The 20,786-nt window shown below is 41.4% G+C and overlaps 2 protein-coding genes and 1 pseudogene across 4 annotated transcripts; 2 read left to right on the top strand and 1 right to left on the bottom strand.

The window, feature by feature from the left end:
- On the top strand, positions 1 to 644 carry LOC109445481 (GTP-binding nuclear protein Ran; annotated as a pseudogene).
- A 664-nt stretch (positions 645 to 1,308) lies between these two features.
- On the top strand, positions 1,309 to 15,633 carry COQ5 (coenzyme Q5, methyltransferase). 2 transcript variants are annotated; one of them, XM_019727855.2, is made up of 7 exons: positions 1,309 to 1,543; positions 4,685 to 4,834; positions 7,005 to 7,226; positions 12,107 to 12,213; positions 13,795 to 13,883; positions 14,700 to 14,811; positions 14,895 to 15,633. In XM_019727855.2, exons 1-7 carry the CDS (start codon positions 1,342 to 1,344, stop codon positions 14,994 to 14,996), a joined length of 984 nt encoding a protein of 327 aa, XP_019583414.1. In that variant the 5' UTR covers positions 1,309 to 1,341; the 3' UTR covers positions 14,997 to 15,633. The 2 variants fall into 2 exon arrangements, with proteins under 2 accessions (XP_019583414.1, XP_019583415.1); XM_019727856.2 differs by having other exon boundaries at positions 14,718 to 14,811.
- A 2,239-nt stretch (positions 15,634 to 17,872) lies between these two features.
- Positions 17,873 to 20,581, bottom strand: DYNLL1 (dynein light chain LC8-type 1). 2 transcript variants are annotated; one of them, XM_019727853.2, is made up of 3 exons: positions 20,444 to 20,581; positions 20,086 to 20,223; positions 17,873 to 18,292 (listed from the first exon to the last, which is right to left on the bottom strand). In XM_019727853.2, the coding sequence occupies exons 2-3, from the start codon at positions 20,215 to 20,217 to the stop codon at positions 18,155 to 18,157; spliced, it is 270 nt and encodes an 89-aa protein (XP_019583412.1). In that variant the 5' UTR covers positions 20,218 to 20,223; positions 20,444 to 20,581; the 3' UTR covers positions 17,873 to 18,154. The 2 variants fall into 2 exon arrangements, with proteins under 2 accessions (XP_019583412.1, XP_019583413.1); XM_019727854.2 differs by having other exon boundaries at positions 20,431 to 20,564.
- Between the last annotated feature and the right edge of the window lie 205 nt (positions 20,582 to 20,786).

Here is a 20,786-nt window from a genome sequence, read left to right on the forward strand (position 1 = left end):
ATGGCTGCCCAAGGAGAACCCCAAATTCAGTTCAAATTTATATTGGTTGGTGACGGTGGAACTGAAAAATCTACATCTGTGAAACGTCATCTGACTGGTGACTTTTAGAAGAAGTACGTAGCTACCTTGGATGTTGAGGTCCATCCCCTTGTGTCCCATACCAACAGAGGACCTATTAAGTTCCATGTATGGGATACAGCTTGTCAGGAGAAATTTGGTAGACCGAGAGATGGCTATTACATCCAAGTCCACTATGTCATAATATTTTATGTAACTTCAAGAGTTGCTTATAAGAATGTGCTTAACTGGCATAGAGATCTGGCACAAGTATGTGAAAACAGCCCCATCCTGTTATGTGGCAACAGAGTGGGTATTAAGGACAAGAAAGTGAAAACAAAATTGTCTCCCACTGAAAGAAGAATCTTCAGCACTATGACAATTCTGCCAAAAGTAACCACAACTTTGAAAAGCCCTTCCTCTGGCGTGCTAGAAAACTCATCGGAGACCCTAACGTGGAGTTTGTTGCCATGCCTGCTCTTGCCCCACCAGAGGCTGTCATGGATCCGGCTTTGGCAGCACAATATGAGCACGACCTAGAGGGTGCTCAGACAACGGCTCTCCTGGACAAGGATGACGACCTGTAAGAAAGGGAAGCTGGGGCTCAGCCTCCGAAGTCTAGTTTTATAGGCAACTGTCCTGTGATGTCAGGGGTGCAGCGTTTTTGCCACTTTATAACATAGATAAGCAGAACATGTGCATAATCTCTGGGATGCTGAAGGAGATGAATGGGCTTCGCAGCGAGTGTGGCAGTTAAAACAAAAAACCTTCATTTTTGGACCTGCATATTTAGCTGTTTGGGAACGTAGTTGTTTCCTTATTGAGTTTCAAAGAAAAGTTTGGTCAAATAAAGATTCCCAGCACCCATACCAGATTTAATGATTCAAAAGCTGTAGTATTTGGGGCCCAAGAATCTGCATTTTAAAGATCAAACCAGTCGATTCTTACGCACACCAAAGTTTGGGAGAATTGACCCCGTAATCTTAGCCTTTTACCACACTGTACCTCAGTTCCCCACTTTTTCACCAGAAAACAAGAGTTGAGAGGTGATTGGCGGCTCTCCCTAAAGTACGCTCACTCCTGGTGAATTCTATATTCGGTATAGGAAGAGAGAAAAGACTTCGGGTACTGGAGGACTAAGCAGCCTCTGGATCCCAGAGATCATGCATAACTCCCTAATGTCAGGTTTCAGGACGCGTTCAGCTAATAATGTCTCCGGCCGGCCGCCGTCGATCGTCTAGTGATGCAATGAGACGTACCGTCGGGTTGCTGTCACCTGTCAACATGGCGGCCCCCAGGAGTTTCGCTCTATGGGGCTACTGCGACCGTGGGTGGTCGCGGTTGATGCCGGGCTGCCGGCTCCCTGGGTTTCGTAGCTGCTGGCCTGGGTGCCCGCTAGGTGCGCGGCTCTTGTCCCAACAGAAGCGGGCAACGGAAACGCACTTCGGGTTTGAGACTGTGTCGGAGGAGGAGAAGGGGGGCAAAGGTGAAAGGGGCGAGAGGGCGGATGGAGGGATCTAACCGTCTGCAATCTAGTTTCTTCTGCCCAACTAAGGGCTGACTTAACGTTCTGTTAGCTTCGATGCTGTAGCTTGTGCAGTCCTGACATCTAAGGAGCCGCCACACCCCTGCCTGACCCAGCATAGCTTAGCATCACTTTAGCGTTTATAATGTACCTGGTACTGTGCAGACATTTCCAATTCTCATTTAAAATTCTTGATAGTGGATATTGTTATCCCCATGTTACACATAAGGAAATTGAGACTTAAAAGTTAAGCAAGAACTTGCCCAATTTAACCTAGCTAGTGAGTGATGGAACCAGTCAGTATTCCAATCCACTTTGGTCAGTCTACAGAGCCCATGTTCTTAATCTCTTGCTAAGGACATTGGTCATTTTTTATGAAAAAGAAGAAGGAAAGTACCTTCTCTTCGCCTCAGCTTCCAAATTTGCCAAATAGGAATAATAGTAACTTTTTTCTTAAAGTTCTTGTGAGGATTAGATCACTTCATACATTAAAATTAAAGTATTTTGAACAATGCCCGACATTTCGTAAGTGTTCAGTAAATATTAGATATTAGATAGAGCAGTTTCTTTGAGTCCAGCACTGTGCCACAGGCATGGGAAAGGAAAAGAACTATTTTAAAACTCCAACTGTACCATTTATAATGAGGAAGATATTATGCCCATTTTACAGATGGCTATGGTGTGGCTCTGAGAGGTTCCTTCACTTAAACTATGGACATTCAGGAAATAAGAAAAAGAGGCTGCAATGGAATTTTCCATCGTCTTAAAAACTAGAACATTATATTACCTCTCACCCCAACTTTATTAAATACATAGCTCTTGTGTAACTCTTGAATATTGAATTTAAATTAACACTTATTTCAGTGTTAATCCCCAGAAAGCTAGAACAGTGGCTCATTCATATCTATATCTTCAATGCCTGATGCAACTTTAGGAGTTTAATAACTGCTTGTCGAGTGAAATAAGTGGAGCCAAGTAAAACAATAGTAAACATTTATTGAGAGCCTGAAACCTTTTAAAATACTTTACATTAATTCTTGTAAATACAATGAGATAGGACTATTAGCCTGATTTTATAGATGAAGATACCATTGAAACAGAGCCACTTGGCTGAAATTCTGCTAGTAAGTCACAGAGCTGGCATTTGAATCCAGATGGACTGCTTCCAAAATAGTGATGTATAACTTCTGTATTGTGTTTTACAGTACATAAACAACATTTCACACAATGACAAACATGTTAGGAGTTATCAATTGAGCTAGATAAGGCTTTCAGATGTGGGACCCAAGACTAAAGTACAGGCAGAGTCTTCCCTTTACACAGTGATGCAGGATGGTAAAAATGACTATGCAAGCTAAAATTATACACAATGATCTTAATAAACAATGGGGAAAATTATCATTGTTCCATGACCTTTAAAAATTATTGAATATCAAAAATTCTTACTGTCAGTTATAAATGTATAGAGACATGAAAAAATAGTGAAGTTAATATTTCTTTAGCACACTGTAATTTTTAATTAATTTTCATTTCATTTAAGTCAATTAGAATTTTTAATTTAAGTTGAAAATTTGTTAAATTACAATTCTAATAAAAAATTAGAAATATTGGGAATTAAGTTGTTTTATTCCTCTGTAAAAATTTACCAAGAGTAATTCAAACAGTGTTTACTACCTTGTTGTCATATAATTTACAACAGGGAGTGAGCATTGTCTCTATGCCTTGGCAAATTGTCATACTCCTTTCTTAGTTTCAATCAACTTCTCACATTTTATCCTTTCACTTTCAATGTCATGAAATACCTCCAAGAATTTCTTTACTGTGAAATTTTTGGCTGGTATTATTTCCCCTGGGACACCTTCAAACTTTTCATCACAACCACATCTTTATTTACGTCCATAAGTTCATCTTCTCAAAGTTCTTCTGTCTGCCTATCTAGAATCTCTCGTGTAGTATCAACAGTCCCATGGTCAGCGGTTTCTCCTCTAACTCCATGGACAATCTATTTAAATTTCACTTCCAGCATTATTACTTTTCATCTCTTTGCTGCACTTTCGTTTTTGTTGGCCAATTTCCCCTTTCAATTATCTAGTTTTGTAAAATGCCCGTGTGTTTACAGCTGAGAGATAAGGAGGTAACACAACTACATGCTTTGTTCTGTGTGTGTGTGAACTACATTACTGATGTACAGTGACCAACCAATTACAAACTGAAAGAAGTGACATGACTGGTTATTGATTATGATGCATGTCTATTATTTATATAGTGATTTGTGGACTGAAGAACTAGCAAAGTTTGTACTTTATGTGCAGTTGCAGTTAATATACCATTGTATCTAAATGCTGCTGCTGGGGGACTGGTTTTATTGAACTAAACCACTGAAATTTATGCACATCGGAACCATGCAAAACCAGCAGTGGGCTGAGCCTTAATGCCCCTCAATACCCCCAAAAGATGTTCAGAAGAAAAAAAGCAAGCTTGGAGACCCAAGGTTAAGAATAGGCATTGGAGAGGGAGTGAAAAGAGGAGGTCTAGAATCTGCTGATCCAGGAGAGGAGAGTAATGTTTTGAATGCATGCAGCACATTTCGTCTGAGGAACTCAAAGCATCTCCCCTTCATTACCAAATTCAGCTTCATGGCAGCCTTAAAGTGTCATGGATAGTAAATTCCTTCTGTTTCTCAGTGATGCAGGCAGAGATGAGATGAGGCCTTTCCATCCATTAGTCATGTGTCTTTCTAATGGATTTTTGTTGTCTTTATTATAATAACCATTAGAAAAATTCAACACACATCCCCATCCTCTAAGAAACAGAAATATATTTAGTACCAAGTATGTGCATGGCATGATTCCGCATTAGTGGTCCTAGATAAAGCTAACTAAGACAGTAGAAAATAGGTTGATTTCTTACATGAATACAAGCCTTTCTAAAAAGAGATAATGTTAAGATGTAGATTTGGGCATCAAACATCATGGCTTAGGTTCACCTTGCAACAGACAGGCAACTTCAGGAGGGAAGTTAAAGCTTCCTATTCTTTAATTTAGGATTTTCCCAAGTTAATCTTGTCAATAACCTAATTGTGTTGTGTTTCTCCCCCGTCAGTCTATCAGGTGTTTGAAAGTGTGGCCAAGAAGTATGATGTAATGAATGATATGATGAGTCTTGGTATCCATCGTATTTGGAAGGATTTGCTGCTCTGGAAAATGCGCCCATTTCCTGGGACCCAGCTGCTTGATGTTGCGGGCGGCACAGGTAATGTCCTAACTTTGTTAGTGTCCTCAGGTACCATTGAACATCTTTTAAAGAAATTAGTGTCTCTTGTTGGAATGAACAAGCTCACCATCCCATTAGCCTGAAGTTGGTAGTTGAAAATCGATACACTTCTAAGAAAGGTTTACTCTTTTCTTTTTAAATGAATGTCAATCAAAAGCACAGAATATCAGCTTTGTGCTTGTCACTTTTCTAAAATGTACAATACAGGGTTACAAAGTAAAAAGACCACTTTTTTACTCCAGTGACATTTCACCATCTAAAAGACTGTTTTACCTTCTGTTTAAACTTTAACCCACTTTCTCGCTTTCTCTGGGGAAGATGCCTTTTATCCTATTACATAAGCTTTCGAGGCAGCCATTTCTGCTTAATACACTGTAGCATCAAATATCAAAAGCTCAATTGTTTAGGCATGCTCCTTTTTACTTGGTGCACACTAGGCATTTGGGGAGGAAAATGTCATGGGTTTCTAAAGTGCATTTTGGTGATACCATTACATGGTTAATGTCCATATTAAATTACATTAGAGCAATGTGTAAAGTAATAATGTGATCAAGCATACTAACAGAAGAATGTATAATACATTACAGTACAATAATCTCCATGTTTGAAACATGTGTATGTGGCTTTGTTGGTGTGCTCCTCTCCCCAAGTGGAAGTTCAGAAGGCAGTAAGATACCTTGCTCAGGGGAGGACAATTTAGCAGACTCTAACAAAATAGAAAATGCTTAGAGTCTAGGATCCCACAATTCTAATTCTAGAGATTGAGTCTAAAAAAAAAAAAAACTTGCACGCAGATACAGCTACCAAAGGGATTCAGTCAGAGCTGCCTACATCTCCAGTGAACCATAACCAGTAGCGTCAACTGCCCATTTAGAAAATGTAATTAAAAAGTAACCCCATATATTTAAAGAGACATTTTTAAAAAGATATAGCTATAAATATGCTCACTGCATCATTTTTAATAATAGTAAAAAATTAGAAATAACCTATTTATCCCAAAATAAATGACTTTAAATTAAGATACATCCACCCTATGAAATACTATGTAGCTATTTAAAAGAATGAGGAAAACCTATAAATACTGATGGAAATGTCTCAAGATGTTAAGTGGGAAGAAAAGAAAACAAGCTGTGTAACAATGTGTATAATATGATCCTCATTTATGTTTCTAAGTTGTTTCATAGATATAGAAAAGTGGCTGGAGAATACCTAATTTGATGGAGAGACTGGAAAAAAGGATATATTTCTTATAAATAGTGTGGGGAAAACAAAGATAAGGAACCAGCATTATAAGAAAGGAAATGAGATCCTGAAAAGCACTGGCTTTGCCCAAACAGTATTTACCTGGTCACAATAATATAAACACTTTTGATTTTCAGCTTTTGGACTCAAACCACCAGTAAAGCACAGAAGACTTAATTATAGCTATAGAACAAATAAAATGTTACATCTTGATAGAGTAAAAATACACATGATGGAAGGTCGAAGGGGAGTTAAGAGATACCATCTGTAGTTGATGTAATAAGAATAAAATATTGATTAGTTTATTACTCTAGGTTGCAAAGGTATCTATGAGGAACTATGAAAAGTGATGTGAATATATTGAGATGGTAGGGGCGTGCAGAGATGGGAGGGTAGAATATATTATAAATTTGGTAAGTAAAGAAATAGCTGTAACCCACAGAAGAAACAACTAAAAGAGTAGGGCAAGATGGTCTCTAGGGAACTGAACTGGGAGTGAAGTGATGGGGCATAGATTGTTCCTTGTAACTATGCCCTTCTGTTACTGTCATAAAAATCATTAGGAAAAGATTAGAAGGCTGCACACTAAGCTCCTAACACTTCTTATGTCTGGAGACGGTGTGGACAGGGAATGTGACATTCATGTTTTATTCTATATATTGAGGTATTGAGTCTTTTATAGCAAGAATGTGTCCATGTATTACTTATGCAATTTTTAAAAAAGGTTCTTTAAAGAATCTTAGAATCGCTGTTAAAAAAAAAAAATCAGTTACTGTGGAGATGAGTACAAACTTCATTTTCGTACTCGCTTCAGCTCCTGTACTTTTGTTGCCCCTTTTGGGTTTAGGAAATGATGGGTTTTGTTTTTGTTTATGTTTGCATCTTTCCTCCTGTTGGCTTCCCACAGGTGACATTGCATTCCGGTTCCTTAATTATGTTCAGGCACAGTATCGGGGAAAGCAGAAGAGGCAGGTAAGGGCCCAGCAAAATTTATCCTGGGAAGAAATTGCCCAAAAGTACCAGAATGAAGAGGATTCCTTGGGTGGTTCCCACGTCATGGTGTGTGACATCAACAAGGAGATGCTAAAGATCGGAAAGCAGAAAGCCTCCGCTCAAGGATACAAGGCTGGTAAGTCCTACAGAAAGTAGACACGGAGGAAATGCGTGTAGGTTTATAAAATACAATGGAATATGGAAAATGTTTAAATGCTTTATTATCCAGTTTTCAAAAATGTATAGCTAGGTTGGAGTTGAAGATAATTTGTGCGGGTGAATCCAGTCTGTGCTGTTACGTACATTATCTCAGCGACCCAGGGAGTTAGTTTATCAGCCCTATGTGACAGGGGAGATGACCCAAGCCCAAAGAGGTTAAGTATCTTATTCAAGTAACATAGTTTAAATGGCAGATCCCACATTGGAGCGGAATGTTCAGATCTCAGCTCCTAGACCCTGAGACAGAGGTTTTGCTTTTAATTTCCAGCAGCTCCCCGATGACCACAATGTCCTATTCCTGAGCTATTCCATTCTCCTATCAGTGCCAGGATGGTTTGATTGATGTGGAAGCTGAGCCAGTGCGCTGCCCTTAAAGAAGGGACGTGCCCTTCAACCATAGGATTGCAGGTAGCTGACAGCCTCCAGCTCTTAGCACCTTCAGGCTCTGCCTCAGCTTTCTAGCCAGGCTCTTTCCTGGCAGCACCCAGCTGATAGCTGAGAACTAGAGGGCCACTAGGGCCTGGACAGTTCCCAGGTGGGATTCTTTTAACAGTCTTTGCCCCAGAGCTTCCTGTTGGGAGGCTGAGGCTTTATCAGATCTGCATCAAGGTCTAACAGCTTTCCCCAAGGCAGTCATGCTTCCTCTTCTTTTCACCTTTCCCAAATGTCCGCCCCCTCCCCCAAAAATACTTTTGCACTCCTACCTCCATTTCAGCATTAGTTTCTCAGAAGGCCCAACTGACACAGGTGAAGAAACACCCGTAGCCAGTATAGCAGGTCCTCAAATAACATTTTTTTGATTCAACATCATTTTGTTATAACATTAATGAGAAAAAATAATTGATTCCCGGCCAGGGCTCCACCCACTGTCTGCGTGGAGTTAGCACGTCCTTCCCTTTGTCTGTGTGAGTGGGTTTTCTCCAGGGACTGGTTTCCTCCCACATCCCAAGGTTGTGCATATGAGGTGAATTGGTGTGTATAAATTATCCCACTCTGCGTGAGTGTGGGTGTGTGTGAGTGTGCTCTGTGCTGGAAGGGCGTCCTGTCCAGGGTGGGTTCCCCGCCCTGAGCTGCTGGGAGAGGCTCTAGCCACCTGCAATGCTGACCTGGAACGATCGGGTTGGAAAATCATCATCTGACTTGCTTTTATTAATCTGTCTTAAATATACATATAGCTCACATTTATTTCAATATTTAATATTAGTGTTTTGGGTCTGCATTTAGAAGTTTGGTGATGTTTTTGTGACGAGAAATATGCCATAGGAACTTAATTCTTGTTTATATCAATTAGCCTAGGATAAAATCGGTTTCATTATATGCCGTTTTGCTTAAAGTCGCAGTTTCCAAGAACCTGTCGATGATGTTAAGTGAGGACTTACTGTTCTCCTAAACCTTCTCTACCACAGCACTCTCAACAGCAGCTGGGAGAGTGACTGCCTATCTCCAGGAACCCACTGCAACCTCAAAACGGACAATTTGTGGCCTAGCTTAAAGATGTACATGTTGCATTTGGCTTTCCGTTTCTTTTAACGTTTGGAAATACTGCTTCCCCCCACTCCCAATGTTTTCAAGTAGAAGTAATGATCTTGGCAGCTGCACCACATTGAGCCCGCTTTTCAGAGTGCTGCACTGCCCTCTCCCATGCAGGCCGAGCACTGCAGGCAGCCACTGTGAGAGGCAGTGGTGGACAGCAAAGAAAACCCAGGCCCTCACTCAGGTCTGCATCAGCACTTCTCTCCTCCCCCTCCCTCAGCCCCATCAGGAGTGTCTAGGGTGATTTTAGCTCAATTCTTCCTCCTCCTCCTCCCATCCCCAGAAGGAGCTGCCTATATGAACCACAGCTCCCTGGGCCCCCAAAATGAAGGGCTCTTTTGTTAACCATCAACACTGAGCAGAAGGCAGACAGTCATTAGCGTTGTTAGACAAAGGCACTATGTTTCCTTACTCCTACTGAAAAACGTGTTTCCCTTCTCTCTGGTGCTCAGCCATAAAGAATGGAGAACAAAGACAGAAATGATAGGTAACGTTCCAGTTCTGGAAGCAGCTGTTCCGTAGTATGGCTTGCCCTTCAAGCTCTCCTCCCTGCCAAGACAAATCCACCTGCATAGGAATCAAGTGTCGCCTAGGACAGTTGTCTTTATCTTTCCTCCTTGCTGTATCAGTCTCCACTGATAAATAATAATAATGCCTTTGCAAAAAATACCATGCAAACATCATTGAAACTAAGTAGGAGGATCCTAGAAATTACTTAATGTAAAAGTTAATGGGGTGGCCGGTTAGCTCAGCTCGTTAGAGCACGATGATCGTAACACCAGAGTTGCCGGTTCGATCCCCACATGGGCCAATGTGAGCTGCGCCCTCCACAACTAGAGTGAAACAACAGCTTGACTTGGAGCTGATGGGTCCTGGAAAAACACACTTAAATAAAATAAAATAGAATAAAGTAAAATAAAATAAAATAAAATAGGTTTAATGTGTAAAGGCATTTTTATGTGTAGCACTGTTATCTGGTTGTTTATGTTTATGTGTCTCACTTCCTCCCCAAATGGAAGTTCTGAGGGCAGCAGCCTTAGAAAGACTATTATTATTATTTTTAGAAAGATTATTTGATGTGTTCTAAAAATGATATGAGAGAAATTTTGGATTTCTAAATTCAAATTTTGGGGAAAATATTGAGAAGAAAGTAAATGTTACCCAAAATTCCAACATCCAAAGATATCCTTCAATATATTAAAAGATTTCCTTCTTTCTCCTAATCGTTTCCTTTTTATAAAATTAAGAACATCCTGTATATACAATTTAATATCCTGCCTTAATTCAGCATTGTATCACAAGATTTTTCCATGTCATTAAAAATTCCTTAAAATCATTTTTATATTTCCCCATATGGATGTTTCATGATTCATATAACCAATTTACATAACCAACTGATCTTTCGTTTTTTTCCTGTTTTTATATATAGCACAACATTGTGTCCTGATGTGTACATTTTTGCATGCATTTGTCATTTTTTTTACTTACTATATAACCTTGAACAAGTGTTTTAACTATCTAGATTTCAATATATTGAAATGGATAAAATAATAACCACCTCATAATAGGAGGTACTATACCATAGCTGTTAAAAACACAGGCTCTGAGATAACACTACCTGAGTTCTCAACCATCTGTGTGACCTTGGACTTAGTTAGCCTTTCTGATACTCAACTTTGCTCACCTGAAACACGAGGATGATAGTGACCGCTATCTCATGGAGTTAGTATGAGGATAAGATGATGTATGTACAGTAGCCCCCCTTTATCCATGGGGGATACGTTCCAAGACCCCCAGTGGATGCCTGAAATCGTGGATAGTACTGAACCCTATATACACTATGTTTTTCCTATACATACATACCTATAATAAAGTTTAATTTATAAATTAGGCACAGTAAGAGATTAACAATACATAAAATAGAACAATTAAAACAATATACTGTAATAAAAGTCTGTGAATGTGGTCACTCGTTTCAGGGGTCCCTTCCTGAAGTCTCCCTGTAGGCTTAAAGCTTACTGATGCAACATGGGGCTGTCAATCAGAGCATGTTTTCTGTTCTTGTCTTCCACTCACAACTGTAATGCCTTTTCCATCTTAGCTAAGCACTTCTCATGCACTGTGGCTATAACTTTTGCTGTTTGAGGTATGATAGCAAAACTAGCATGAATTTCTTTTTCCTTGTTCACAATTTCATAGATAGAAGATTCGTTCTTACCGTAGATCTTAGCAACGTCAGCACACGAATTTTTTTTCCTTTCCCTATTAAGGGGAGGACGTTCACCTTTTCACTTAAAGGAAGCACTTTACGGCGCCTCTTTGGCATAGACAAATTGCCAGTATCACTACTCTTGGGTTTTGGGGCCATTATTAAGTAAAATAAGGATTACTTGAACACAAGCACTGCGATACCCCAGATGGCTACTGAGTGACTAACAAGCAGAGAGTGTATACAGAGATTCTGGACAAAAGGATGATTCAAGTCAGAGGCGGGACAGCGGGACAGAGCGAGACAGAGTACGATTTCATCATGCAAAATTTAAAACCTGTGAATTGTTTATTTCTGGAATTTTCCATTTAATGTTTGCAGAACACAGTTGACCATAGGTAGGAGTCAACCTCAGATAAAAGCGAAACCTCGCATAAGGGGGCAGTACTGTAAAGTGATATTAATAACACAAACCCTGCCATCAAGGGCTCAGTAAGCAGTAGCTATGATGATGTCATCAATTTCCTCCTAAAAATCAAAAGAGCTGGGTCTAAGGGTATGCTTATTTTGAAGGTTCTTGTTAAATACTGCTCGTTTGTCTTCCAGAAAGGTTTTCATTTGTCTTCCTCTATAGAGCCTTCCTTCAATATCATATGTCTTACTTTGCTGCAAATTGATTAATGTTAAAGCTGAATCCAGATCCTAGAGGACCTAACCACGCTGATAGGGGACTCCCTTGGGTGTTTTCTGAATTCATGACCAGACTTGGGGTCTAGACACTTTGATTCTCTATGACTCCAATAGAACTAATACAACAAAAAAGTTTTTTTAAAAAATAACTAATATAACAATGCTAAATTCTGTACTTAGAATACCCCACAAGACTGACCCCACCTCACAAGCCAGCTGCAAATGGGTGTCCAGGCCCTCCCCACTTCTGCCTGGCTGACTACAAATTCAGGGGTTCCCATGACCTGCTCCTCAGATTTGGTAATTTGCTGGGTGCAGAAGGGACAGCCACCCAGGCTGAGAGGAAAACCAATTTTCTCTTTCAGGACTTGCTTGGGTGTTGGGAGATGCTGAAGAACTGCCCTTTGATGAAGACAAGTTTGATGTTTATACCATCGCCTTTGGGATCCGGAATGTCACACACATCGACCGGGTACGAATGGCTGCATCCTCAGCTTGTGTGAATCTCAGGATACGAGTTCTCCTGGAGTGGCTCATTCACCGCTGGAGTGAATGAAGGAGGGAGATTCTTCTCTGGGCTTGGCTCTTGAGTGGAAAGATTGAGGTGCAGGGGCCTTAATCCTTTAAGTTGCCAATATTCCTAGTCACAAAATTGAGAAAGACCAAAACCATACAGCAGATCCCCATAGGAGCCTTTTGTTGCTTGGGTTGATATTTAATTTACATCTTTGAGATTGTCAGTTTTGCTCTTTCCTCCCACTGTGGAGCCATCTGACCTTGTGAGTTTGCAGAAGATCACAGGGATTTCTTTTTTTTTTTTTAAATTAAAGTTTATTGGGGTGACAATTGTCAGTAAAGTTACTTAGGTTTCAGGTGTATAATTCTGTAATATAGCATCTATATATCACATTGTGTGTTCCCCACCCAGTCAGTTCTTCCATCACCATATATGTGATCCCTTTCAGAGCAGAGGCATTTCTGAGGTTGACACAGAAAAAGGCAGTCACACACTATTTTGGCAGAAGATAGCTAATAGATTTGCGATTCCTCTGTAGAGAGAAGGGAATGTTCAGTTCTTGTTCTGATGCGACTCTTCTTTATTTCTACTTTAACATTCTGTCCAAAGCATTTGAAGACAATGTGCACGGCACCAGTTTCGTTTCTGTAATGTAGGCTCCTGCTTTTGGTGGGACAATTCTGCTTTTGGTGGGGCATTCTTTACAATACTCTTTAGCTTGGTTTTTATGACCTGTCCTGTTTCTGTAGCCTGTTTATTATTTCTTTTAATAAAAAAAAAAAAATCGAATACATTCAAAGTTCAAAAAGTTATATCAGTGAAAATCTTCCTCCTGCCCTTGCATCCCGGTCATTCAGTGCTTCCTTCTTCTTCCTTCAATCACCAATTTCTTGTGTATCTGTACAAAGATGTTTTGTGCATATTAAATATATTTATTATTTTTTCTTTCTTTCCTTATGCAAATATTATTTATGAAACATTTTTCCTATTGCTTTTTTCCCTCAAAAGTATTATCATGGAGATTTTTCCATGTCGGTGAAGAACACTGGCTCTTCCTTTTATCAATAGCTGCATGGATTCCATTTGTATAGATGTTCCATAATTTACCCAGTCTCTCATTAATGGTTAAAGTGCTTCTAATCTTGTGCTATTTGAATAGTGCTGCAGTGAATAACCCATATACATGTCACTTCCACAGAAGCATTTCTGTAAGATAGATTCCTTGAAGTGAAATTGCTTGATCAAAGGAATTTCCATTGTGATTTTGTTAATTCAGAAATTGCCCTCCATGGGGGTTGTACCAATTTAAGTCGGTTTAGATTACTCCAAATAACCTCTTCATGGGCAGCAGGCGGCCTATAAAATTGAGGATATTGTAGGGTTATTTCTGCTGTTACAGCTTCCCAACTAAGAAGGAACAAGGGATCTGTGGGAAATAACTTTTACAATGCTCACAGAAGCTAAAGCTGTCTCGGCCTCAGGGAACTGAGTGAGGTCTGCTGAAGAGTGTATTTTCTTATTCCTTTTCTCACTCAGGCTCTCCAGGAAGCCCATCGGGTCCTGAAACCAGGAGGACGGTTTCTCTGTCTGGAGTTCAGCCAAGTGAACAATCCCCTCGTATCCAGGTTGGCATTGTTGACAGGGCTTGATTCTCATTGTCTAGCCAAGGGTTTCCCATCCCCAAATGGATAGAAAGTAGCCAGGAAGCTATGAGCATGAACTTCATAGTTCAGAGTCCCAGACTCCCTGAGGCACAGTGCCACCTCAGAGGTCAGCCAGTTCTCAATGACAACCCCTAGGTCAGAAGAGTCTCAAACCAGCAACTAGAGGCTCTAGTCAGTCCACAGATACTTTGTTTGACTGCTGGTATTTTAAGAAGTTGACTTGGAAAAAAAAAAAAGACGTTGACTTGGGGACAGCTGGTTAGCTCAGTTGGTTAGAGTGCAGTCCTCTTAACGACAGGTTGCCGGTTCAATCCCCACATGGGCCATTGTGAGCTGCACCCTCCACAACTAGATTGAAATAACTACTTGACTTGGAGCTAATGGGTCCTGGAAAAACACACTTAAAATAAGTAAAAGTTAAAAAAAAAAAATTGACTTGGATGTCCATATTTAAAAATCAGTAAGTCTACATAAAAAATCTGGATTTCCATACACGTGGGAAATCAGATATACGGCAACCCTGGGTAAGCCAATTCCCACATGGCAGTAGTCAGAGCTGAGTAGTAACTGCCCCTTCTCCACTTTTATGATGCTTCCTAACTGTACCTGTCACCACATCCTCACTGCTCCCTACTTGTCTGGCAGCTGGCCCACTCACTTATTTCAGGTACTTGCTTGACCCCCATATGTAGGAATTTGAGTTTATGAGCCTAAGCTTAGATCTTGCTTCTTATCAGCTGGCATGTTCTGATCTTAATCTTTTGCCTTTTTGCTTAGGCTTTATGATCTCTATAGCTTCCAGGTCATTCCTGTCCTGGGAGAGGTCATCGCAGGAGACTGGAAGTCCTACCAATACCTTGTAGAGAGTATCCGACAGTTCCCACCTCAGGTACAAAACTTCTATAGCTTACAACAAAGGACCTAAAGCTGAAATGCAGGCGGATCCTTGCTGTATCTTCCTTTGTGTTTTAGGAGGAGTTCAAGGAGATGATAGAAGATGCAGGTTTTCAGAAGGTGACTTATGAAAGTCTAACATCGGGCATCGTGGCCATTCATTCTGGCTTCAAACTGTAACTCCTTTACTATCCTGGACCGTGAACCAGTCACATCCTGTCAAAAGCCTGCAACTGAAGGATAATCAGGCTAGTGAGACCAGCAACAGAACATCTCCTCTTAAGGACATGTGCCTTGGACTCATGTTCTGATGTTCTCACTGTATTGCAGCTTTCACTAGCAGCTGCTTCAAGGCCTTCTCCCCGAGGTATTGTGTATTTTTTGCTCAATTCCTGCTAATTTTTCTCAGCTGTGCAGTGTGTGGTTAAGATAAAACCAGCACTAAAACTCAGTGTTGAAGTGTTTGTAGTTTCCCTGCTGGTGCTGCCTTCCAGAGGAATGAGTCATTTGAACCTAATGATTTGAACCAGAGAACTTCCTAACTTGAGTCAACCTTTCAGCTTACGACTCTTTGAGGGCCAAAAGCCAAGGCCCAAATCAGAGGGCTAACGATCACAACTAGAATTATGTACTGAACCACTAAATCAGTTTACAATTTGTATGGTATTTGTGATTTTTTTTTTCAAGGGGTAAGGGAAATATATTTGTCATCATTCATTCAGTGCTCTTCTACCAAAAGCCACTATTGTGTCTTTAGTACCACGTCTTCGGTGTCATGAAAACAAATCCTCACTGAAAGAATAAATGTACCACCAAGTTCCTGCTTTCATGTCTTTATATAGAGAGCTTCATCAGAATACATTTGAAGAAAGGGTTTTATAGCAAAAAAAAAAAAGTTTGAAAACTATCTAGCCTAACCCCCTCCAGTACTCAGGGGCAGAGCTGGGCAGAGCTCTTGTGTCCTTAATACATTTTAACTGAATGTAAAATGAGGCCATGTTTTGAGTGTGGATAAAGCTTAAGGTTTTTGTGGAGGCTTGCTAAGAAATCGCCAGAATCAAGCTGTGAGTTGGCAGGCAGTTTGTTAACTACAGGTAACTTAGTTCAGGGCTATTTGAAAAGGCTTCAGATAGGCTGCCTCTCGGCCCAGCACAGTAGGGGTCATTTATGTACCTTCACTCATTGGATCTTGCTGTCACTGAAAAGCTTCCAGATACAGCTATCTAATATGCAACTATCTCAATGAACAGCAACTAAGAGCATTTTATAAAATGCTAAACCTTAGAAAAGCTTTAGCTTACATTTTGTATTCAGCCAACCTATTAGCCTTTAAAACTAACAAGGAGCAGGTACTGGAAGGAACTTCATAAACCATCAACCTAGTCCTACCGTGTTTCCCCAAAAATAAGACCTAGCCGGACCGTCATCTTTTGGAGCAAAAATTAATGTAAGACCCGGTCTTATATAATATTTATTAATATAATACCAGGTCTTATATAAGATCAGGTCTTATATAATTTTTGCTCCAAAAGACGCATTAGAGCTGATGGTCTGGCTAGGTCTTATTTTCAGGGAAACAGTATTTCCACAACAACGTGGTTTTCTCACATCTGAATTAAAAAATAGTTAAAACCTGCCACTTCCTGGCAGTAGATACAGATGAACCTAATCAAACCAGACCCCCCACCCCCACCCCATGTCCAGCTGCTTGAGACTTAAGTCAGCTCTAGGGTCTGTTGCTGGAGACTATTTGGAAGTGGGGTTAACTGAACAAGATGGATACAGCTTTGAAGGCCAAATTGCTGTTGGGCTTCAAATAGAAATATAGCCAGGTCACTAAAGAGGGAAGGGAGATAGAAAAAAGATGTATTATGGGAACACTTTCAGTCTTGTTTATATAAATACAAACCTAAATCACCCCAATTGCAGTCTCCTGTTCCACAGTACCTCCTTATCCTGCTTTCCTGCAGAAAGTATGAGAAACTCTTCTCCCATTCTGCCACAATAAACAGGAAAACAATTTTTTGCCCCTCTACCCTGAAACTTTCCCAGTCTTAACACAGTTCAAGTTCACTAAAACCCTAAGTTCTGGTAAACAAAAATAATCTTCCAAAAATGTTACAGACCTAACTCTGCTCTTAAGATGGAGTAGAATCTATCAGCCCCTCCTGTGTAGCAGTAGCCTGGGTTTTCAGAAATCCTAATTGTATCTCAGATTTAAGATCTAAAACAAAAAGCCTTACCTCATGTGAACAATGAGCAGAGTAACTAGAAAGTCAGGACAACTCCCCAAGATGGGTGTGGATTGTTTCAGACTCGGGACTATTTTTCTACCTACAAAAGCCAAGTCTGCCATATTTGCTTTTCTTAAAAGACTTAAGTCTTCCTAAAATTGATAGCAGGAAACCTTTAATGAAGGTTACCGATCCAGCTTTAATTGGGTCTTTTAATGAAAGCTTCAATTCACATTTGTTAATTGGGTTTCTGACCAAAGCTAGTTAAAGCACAGCACATCAGGCTTACATATTTAAATTCTTGCAGACTTGGGAAGAATCACAGAGGGCTGCTGCTCAGAAACTTTTTCCCTTTTAAAACCACCTTTCATCTTTAGAGTATCCTTTTGAGGCCCCGCAGGAGAGGTGGCATAGCCCAGAGCCCAAATTTCTCATTAGCCCAACTTATTATCAGCTTATTTCCATTTTACAGCCATAGAAAGCTTATAGAAGGGAGTTCTACTACACATTCATCACCACCACCTGCAACCTAAGGCCTAGAACGTTCCATAGCAACAACTTTTAACAAAATGAGCACTTAAAGATAGTATTTATCAGATTAGTAGTAAGATTTAATCCAAATGTTTCTGACATGCACTTCTGAGTGTTATTCTACCACGCACAACAGTTGCAGATGGGTGAGAATTAAAGGCTCAAAAGTACTGAATAGGCTAGTGTACTATATAACACTGAAACTTAGTTCAAAGACCCCCATTAACCTAGACAAGATGAAGCTATAGACCATCTTCGACTCTAGATTATTTGAACAAATTATAACTAACACTTCTTCAACAGATTTATTTTTTTTTTGGAAAGGAATGGATTGAGAAAAAACATGGGGCAGAGAGGTATGGAATAGAAAATAAATACAAATGTAAGCTGTTTTGCTAATTGTTTTATAACCACAACAAATGAGTACAGCGAAAGCCCTGTACAAAACACAAAGGTTCAAGATCAAGGTGTTCCTTTAGGCAAAGCTGAAGATTTCAGTCTCTGGTATTTGGAATTTAGGCTGCAGTCCTTGTTTTTGGATGGATCACTGGGTGTGTAGCACAGTCCATGCTTCTAACCAGATTTGAACAGAAGAATGGCCACTTGGCCCAGGTAGAAGTAGATGAAGTGTTTGGTTTCATGTGTCACGTAACTACCGAAGTTCCTCCCCACGATGCAGTGCCAGGTGGGGTTGTACTTCTTGTCAAACTCCTGGGGGGGTGGGGGGGAGAGAGAAAACACTAGAATTTTAGTGCTAAACCAGAGGTTCGAGTTTGCCCCTGGATAAGGAGGGCCTGTAGAGGCAGAATGGAGGAATATTAGCATCTGCAAATTCTTAGAATGAAAGAATGTTTCCCTGCTCCAAGTCGCCTACATACTGCATTAATGCAAACATACTTGCAGTCTGAGCTAAGCTGGGAAGGGAGGCTGGGGAGGTAAAAGGCAGAAAGGGCAGCCTCAAAGACAGGGGTGCTTTGTTATCACGGTAATTCCACCTTCATAATTTCTGTAATATTCTTATTCAGTGATAGCAGGTGACATCAACAGTTCTAGTTTATAATGTTACCGTGTTTCCCCAGAAATAAGACCTAGTTGGACAATCAGCTCTAATGCGTCTTTTGGAGCAAAAATTAATGTAAGACTCGGTCTTATTTTACTGTAATATAAGACCGGGTCTAATCTAATCTAATCTAATTCCGGGTTTTATATTAATTTTTGCTCCAAAAGATGCATTAGAGCTGATCGTCCGGCTAGGTCTTATTTCCGGGGAAACACGGTATGTGTAAACAGAACTAAACTATTCTACTGTATGTCATGCACCCCAAAATCCAAGAAAATGGTAAATATTTGGCCCAAAATACCCCATTATATCTCTCTTTAACTGCATTCCAGTATCACTGATAACAAAAGACTTCCAAAAGGACAAAGTCTCAATTAGCATCTAAACCACTGTGGATCAGAATTTAAGGGGACAAGATACTTGGCACTCCATTGCTCCTACAAAAAGAATGCCTGAAGCAGAACCTGACAGCCACCTAGTCAGATTTTACCCTTAATTAATTATAATTTCAACAGCCCTCCTTTCCACAATCTATCCTGTTGATAATCTACCACCTGGTCCACAAGGAGCAAATTGCAGGAACAATTTTCCCCTATTCTCCATCCCCCTAAGGCTCTGGAGACTAGAATCTAGAATGCCTGTGTTAATTTCTTCACTAGGTGACCATAGGCAGGGGCCAAAGCTAATCCTTCTCTATAAAACTCTTACAAGTCTGTGGTAAGTTACAAAATTTGGCTACTCTCATACTGTAGGCTGCGTGAACATCTTTAAGATCTATCAAGGGAAATAACGTTCTTACAAGCTAGAAGAACACACTGCTGCGTTGGTCAAAAAAGGTATTTCTGTTCCATCTTAAGTCTTTCATCTTCCCATTCTCGACTGGAACTCTACCAGGGCTTAGGCTGCCAGCTTCCTTTCCTTCCAGAAAACATAGCTGGAGAAGTTGGCAGTCCTGCCAGCTTTCTACAGACTGCCATTTACCAAGCCCCCACCTCAGGTCCCAACCACCACTACCACCCACTTTCTCTCAATTGCCGACTGAACTCCCCAATGGAAGGCTGGCAAGATCTCCCTCCTGCCCGGCTGGAAACACCCACGCAGCTCCCCGCTCGGGAACATGCAGATGGATCCTCCGCGCAGGAATCATGAAGAAGGGGGAACCGCTGCTCCATGATCCTAGAAACCGTTGCTAGGTGGCGCTTTCCCCCGCGGATCTGGATAATAAAAAAAACTTGGGGCACCGAGATTCTAGTCTTCTGAAGAGCGTAAAATTCATTTGCATTCTTTCTGGAAACCTCTATACCGGAGCTGCCCTGCGTACCGTGCCCCCAAGGATCTGTCAGGCGCTCTGGGGATGCATGAACCGGGAGAATTTACGTTAAGTCGTGACTCCCCCAAGCTGAGCGTAATCGGCCCGAGCCCCCCGCCCGCGCCCCGTCCTCACCTTCTTAATATGGGCCGCAATGTCCTTCTCTATGTTATATTTCTCCAACGCCTGAGTAGCACACTCCACCGAATCCTGTTGCATCTCCTCGGACATGTCGGCATTTTTGATCACCGCCTTTCTGTCGCACATGGTTACCTGGGGGACGAGGCCCGGGCAAGGGGTGAGGAGTTGGGTTGTGCGCTGCGTCTCCGAAGCGCCCGCTCCCCCGGCCCCTCCGCCCGCCCCACGCCATCCCGGAATGACGCCCTCCACCCCACTTCTCAGGGAGCGCGGGCCGCGCGGATAAAACCACGAGAGAAGTCCAGCGGGGGACGAAACCAGGTTGTGATGCCCCCAGTGTACCCAAGTCTCTCACAGTGGAGCAAGGGTTGGCCGACTGCAACGGTCTCCTGGGGGAGGGGCTGGCGAGGCTCAGACCCGGCGGGAGAAGCCGTCGCTACCGAAGCCGTGGCGCATCTAAGGAGCCCCACACCAGCCGCCGCCGCCTAGTGCCTCGGCTCCGCCCTACTCCAGCCGGCCCCGCCCCCGCCGGACATCCCTATTGGCTTGGCCCATCCCCTAGGATTCTCCCATTGGCCCATGGGCTCAATGGTTCCTTGAGGATCTTTCCCCTGCATTTTGTTGCAGACCACAATGCACCACTCGTGGCGTCGGTTGCCCCGGCAATGGGCCGCACGCGGTGAGGCCCACACACCCCG

The sequence above is a fragment of the Rhinolophus sinicus genome, linkage group LG16 (assembly GCF_036562045.2).
Source record: "Rhinolophus sinicus isolate RSC01 linkage group LG16, ASM3656204v1, whole genome shotgun sequence".
Lineage (NCBI taxonomy): Eukaryota > Metazoa > Chordata > Mammalia > Chiroptera > Rhinolophidae > Rhinolophus > Rhinolophus sinicus.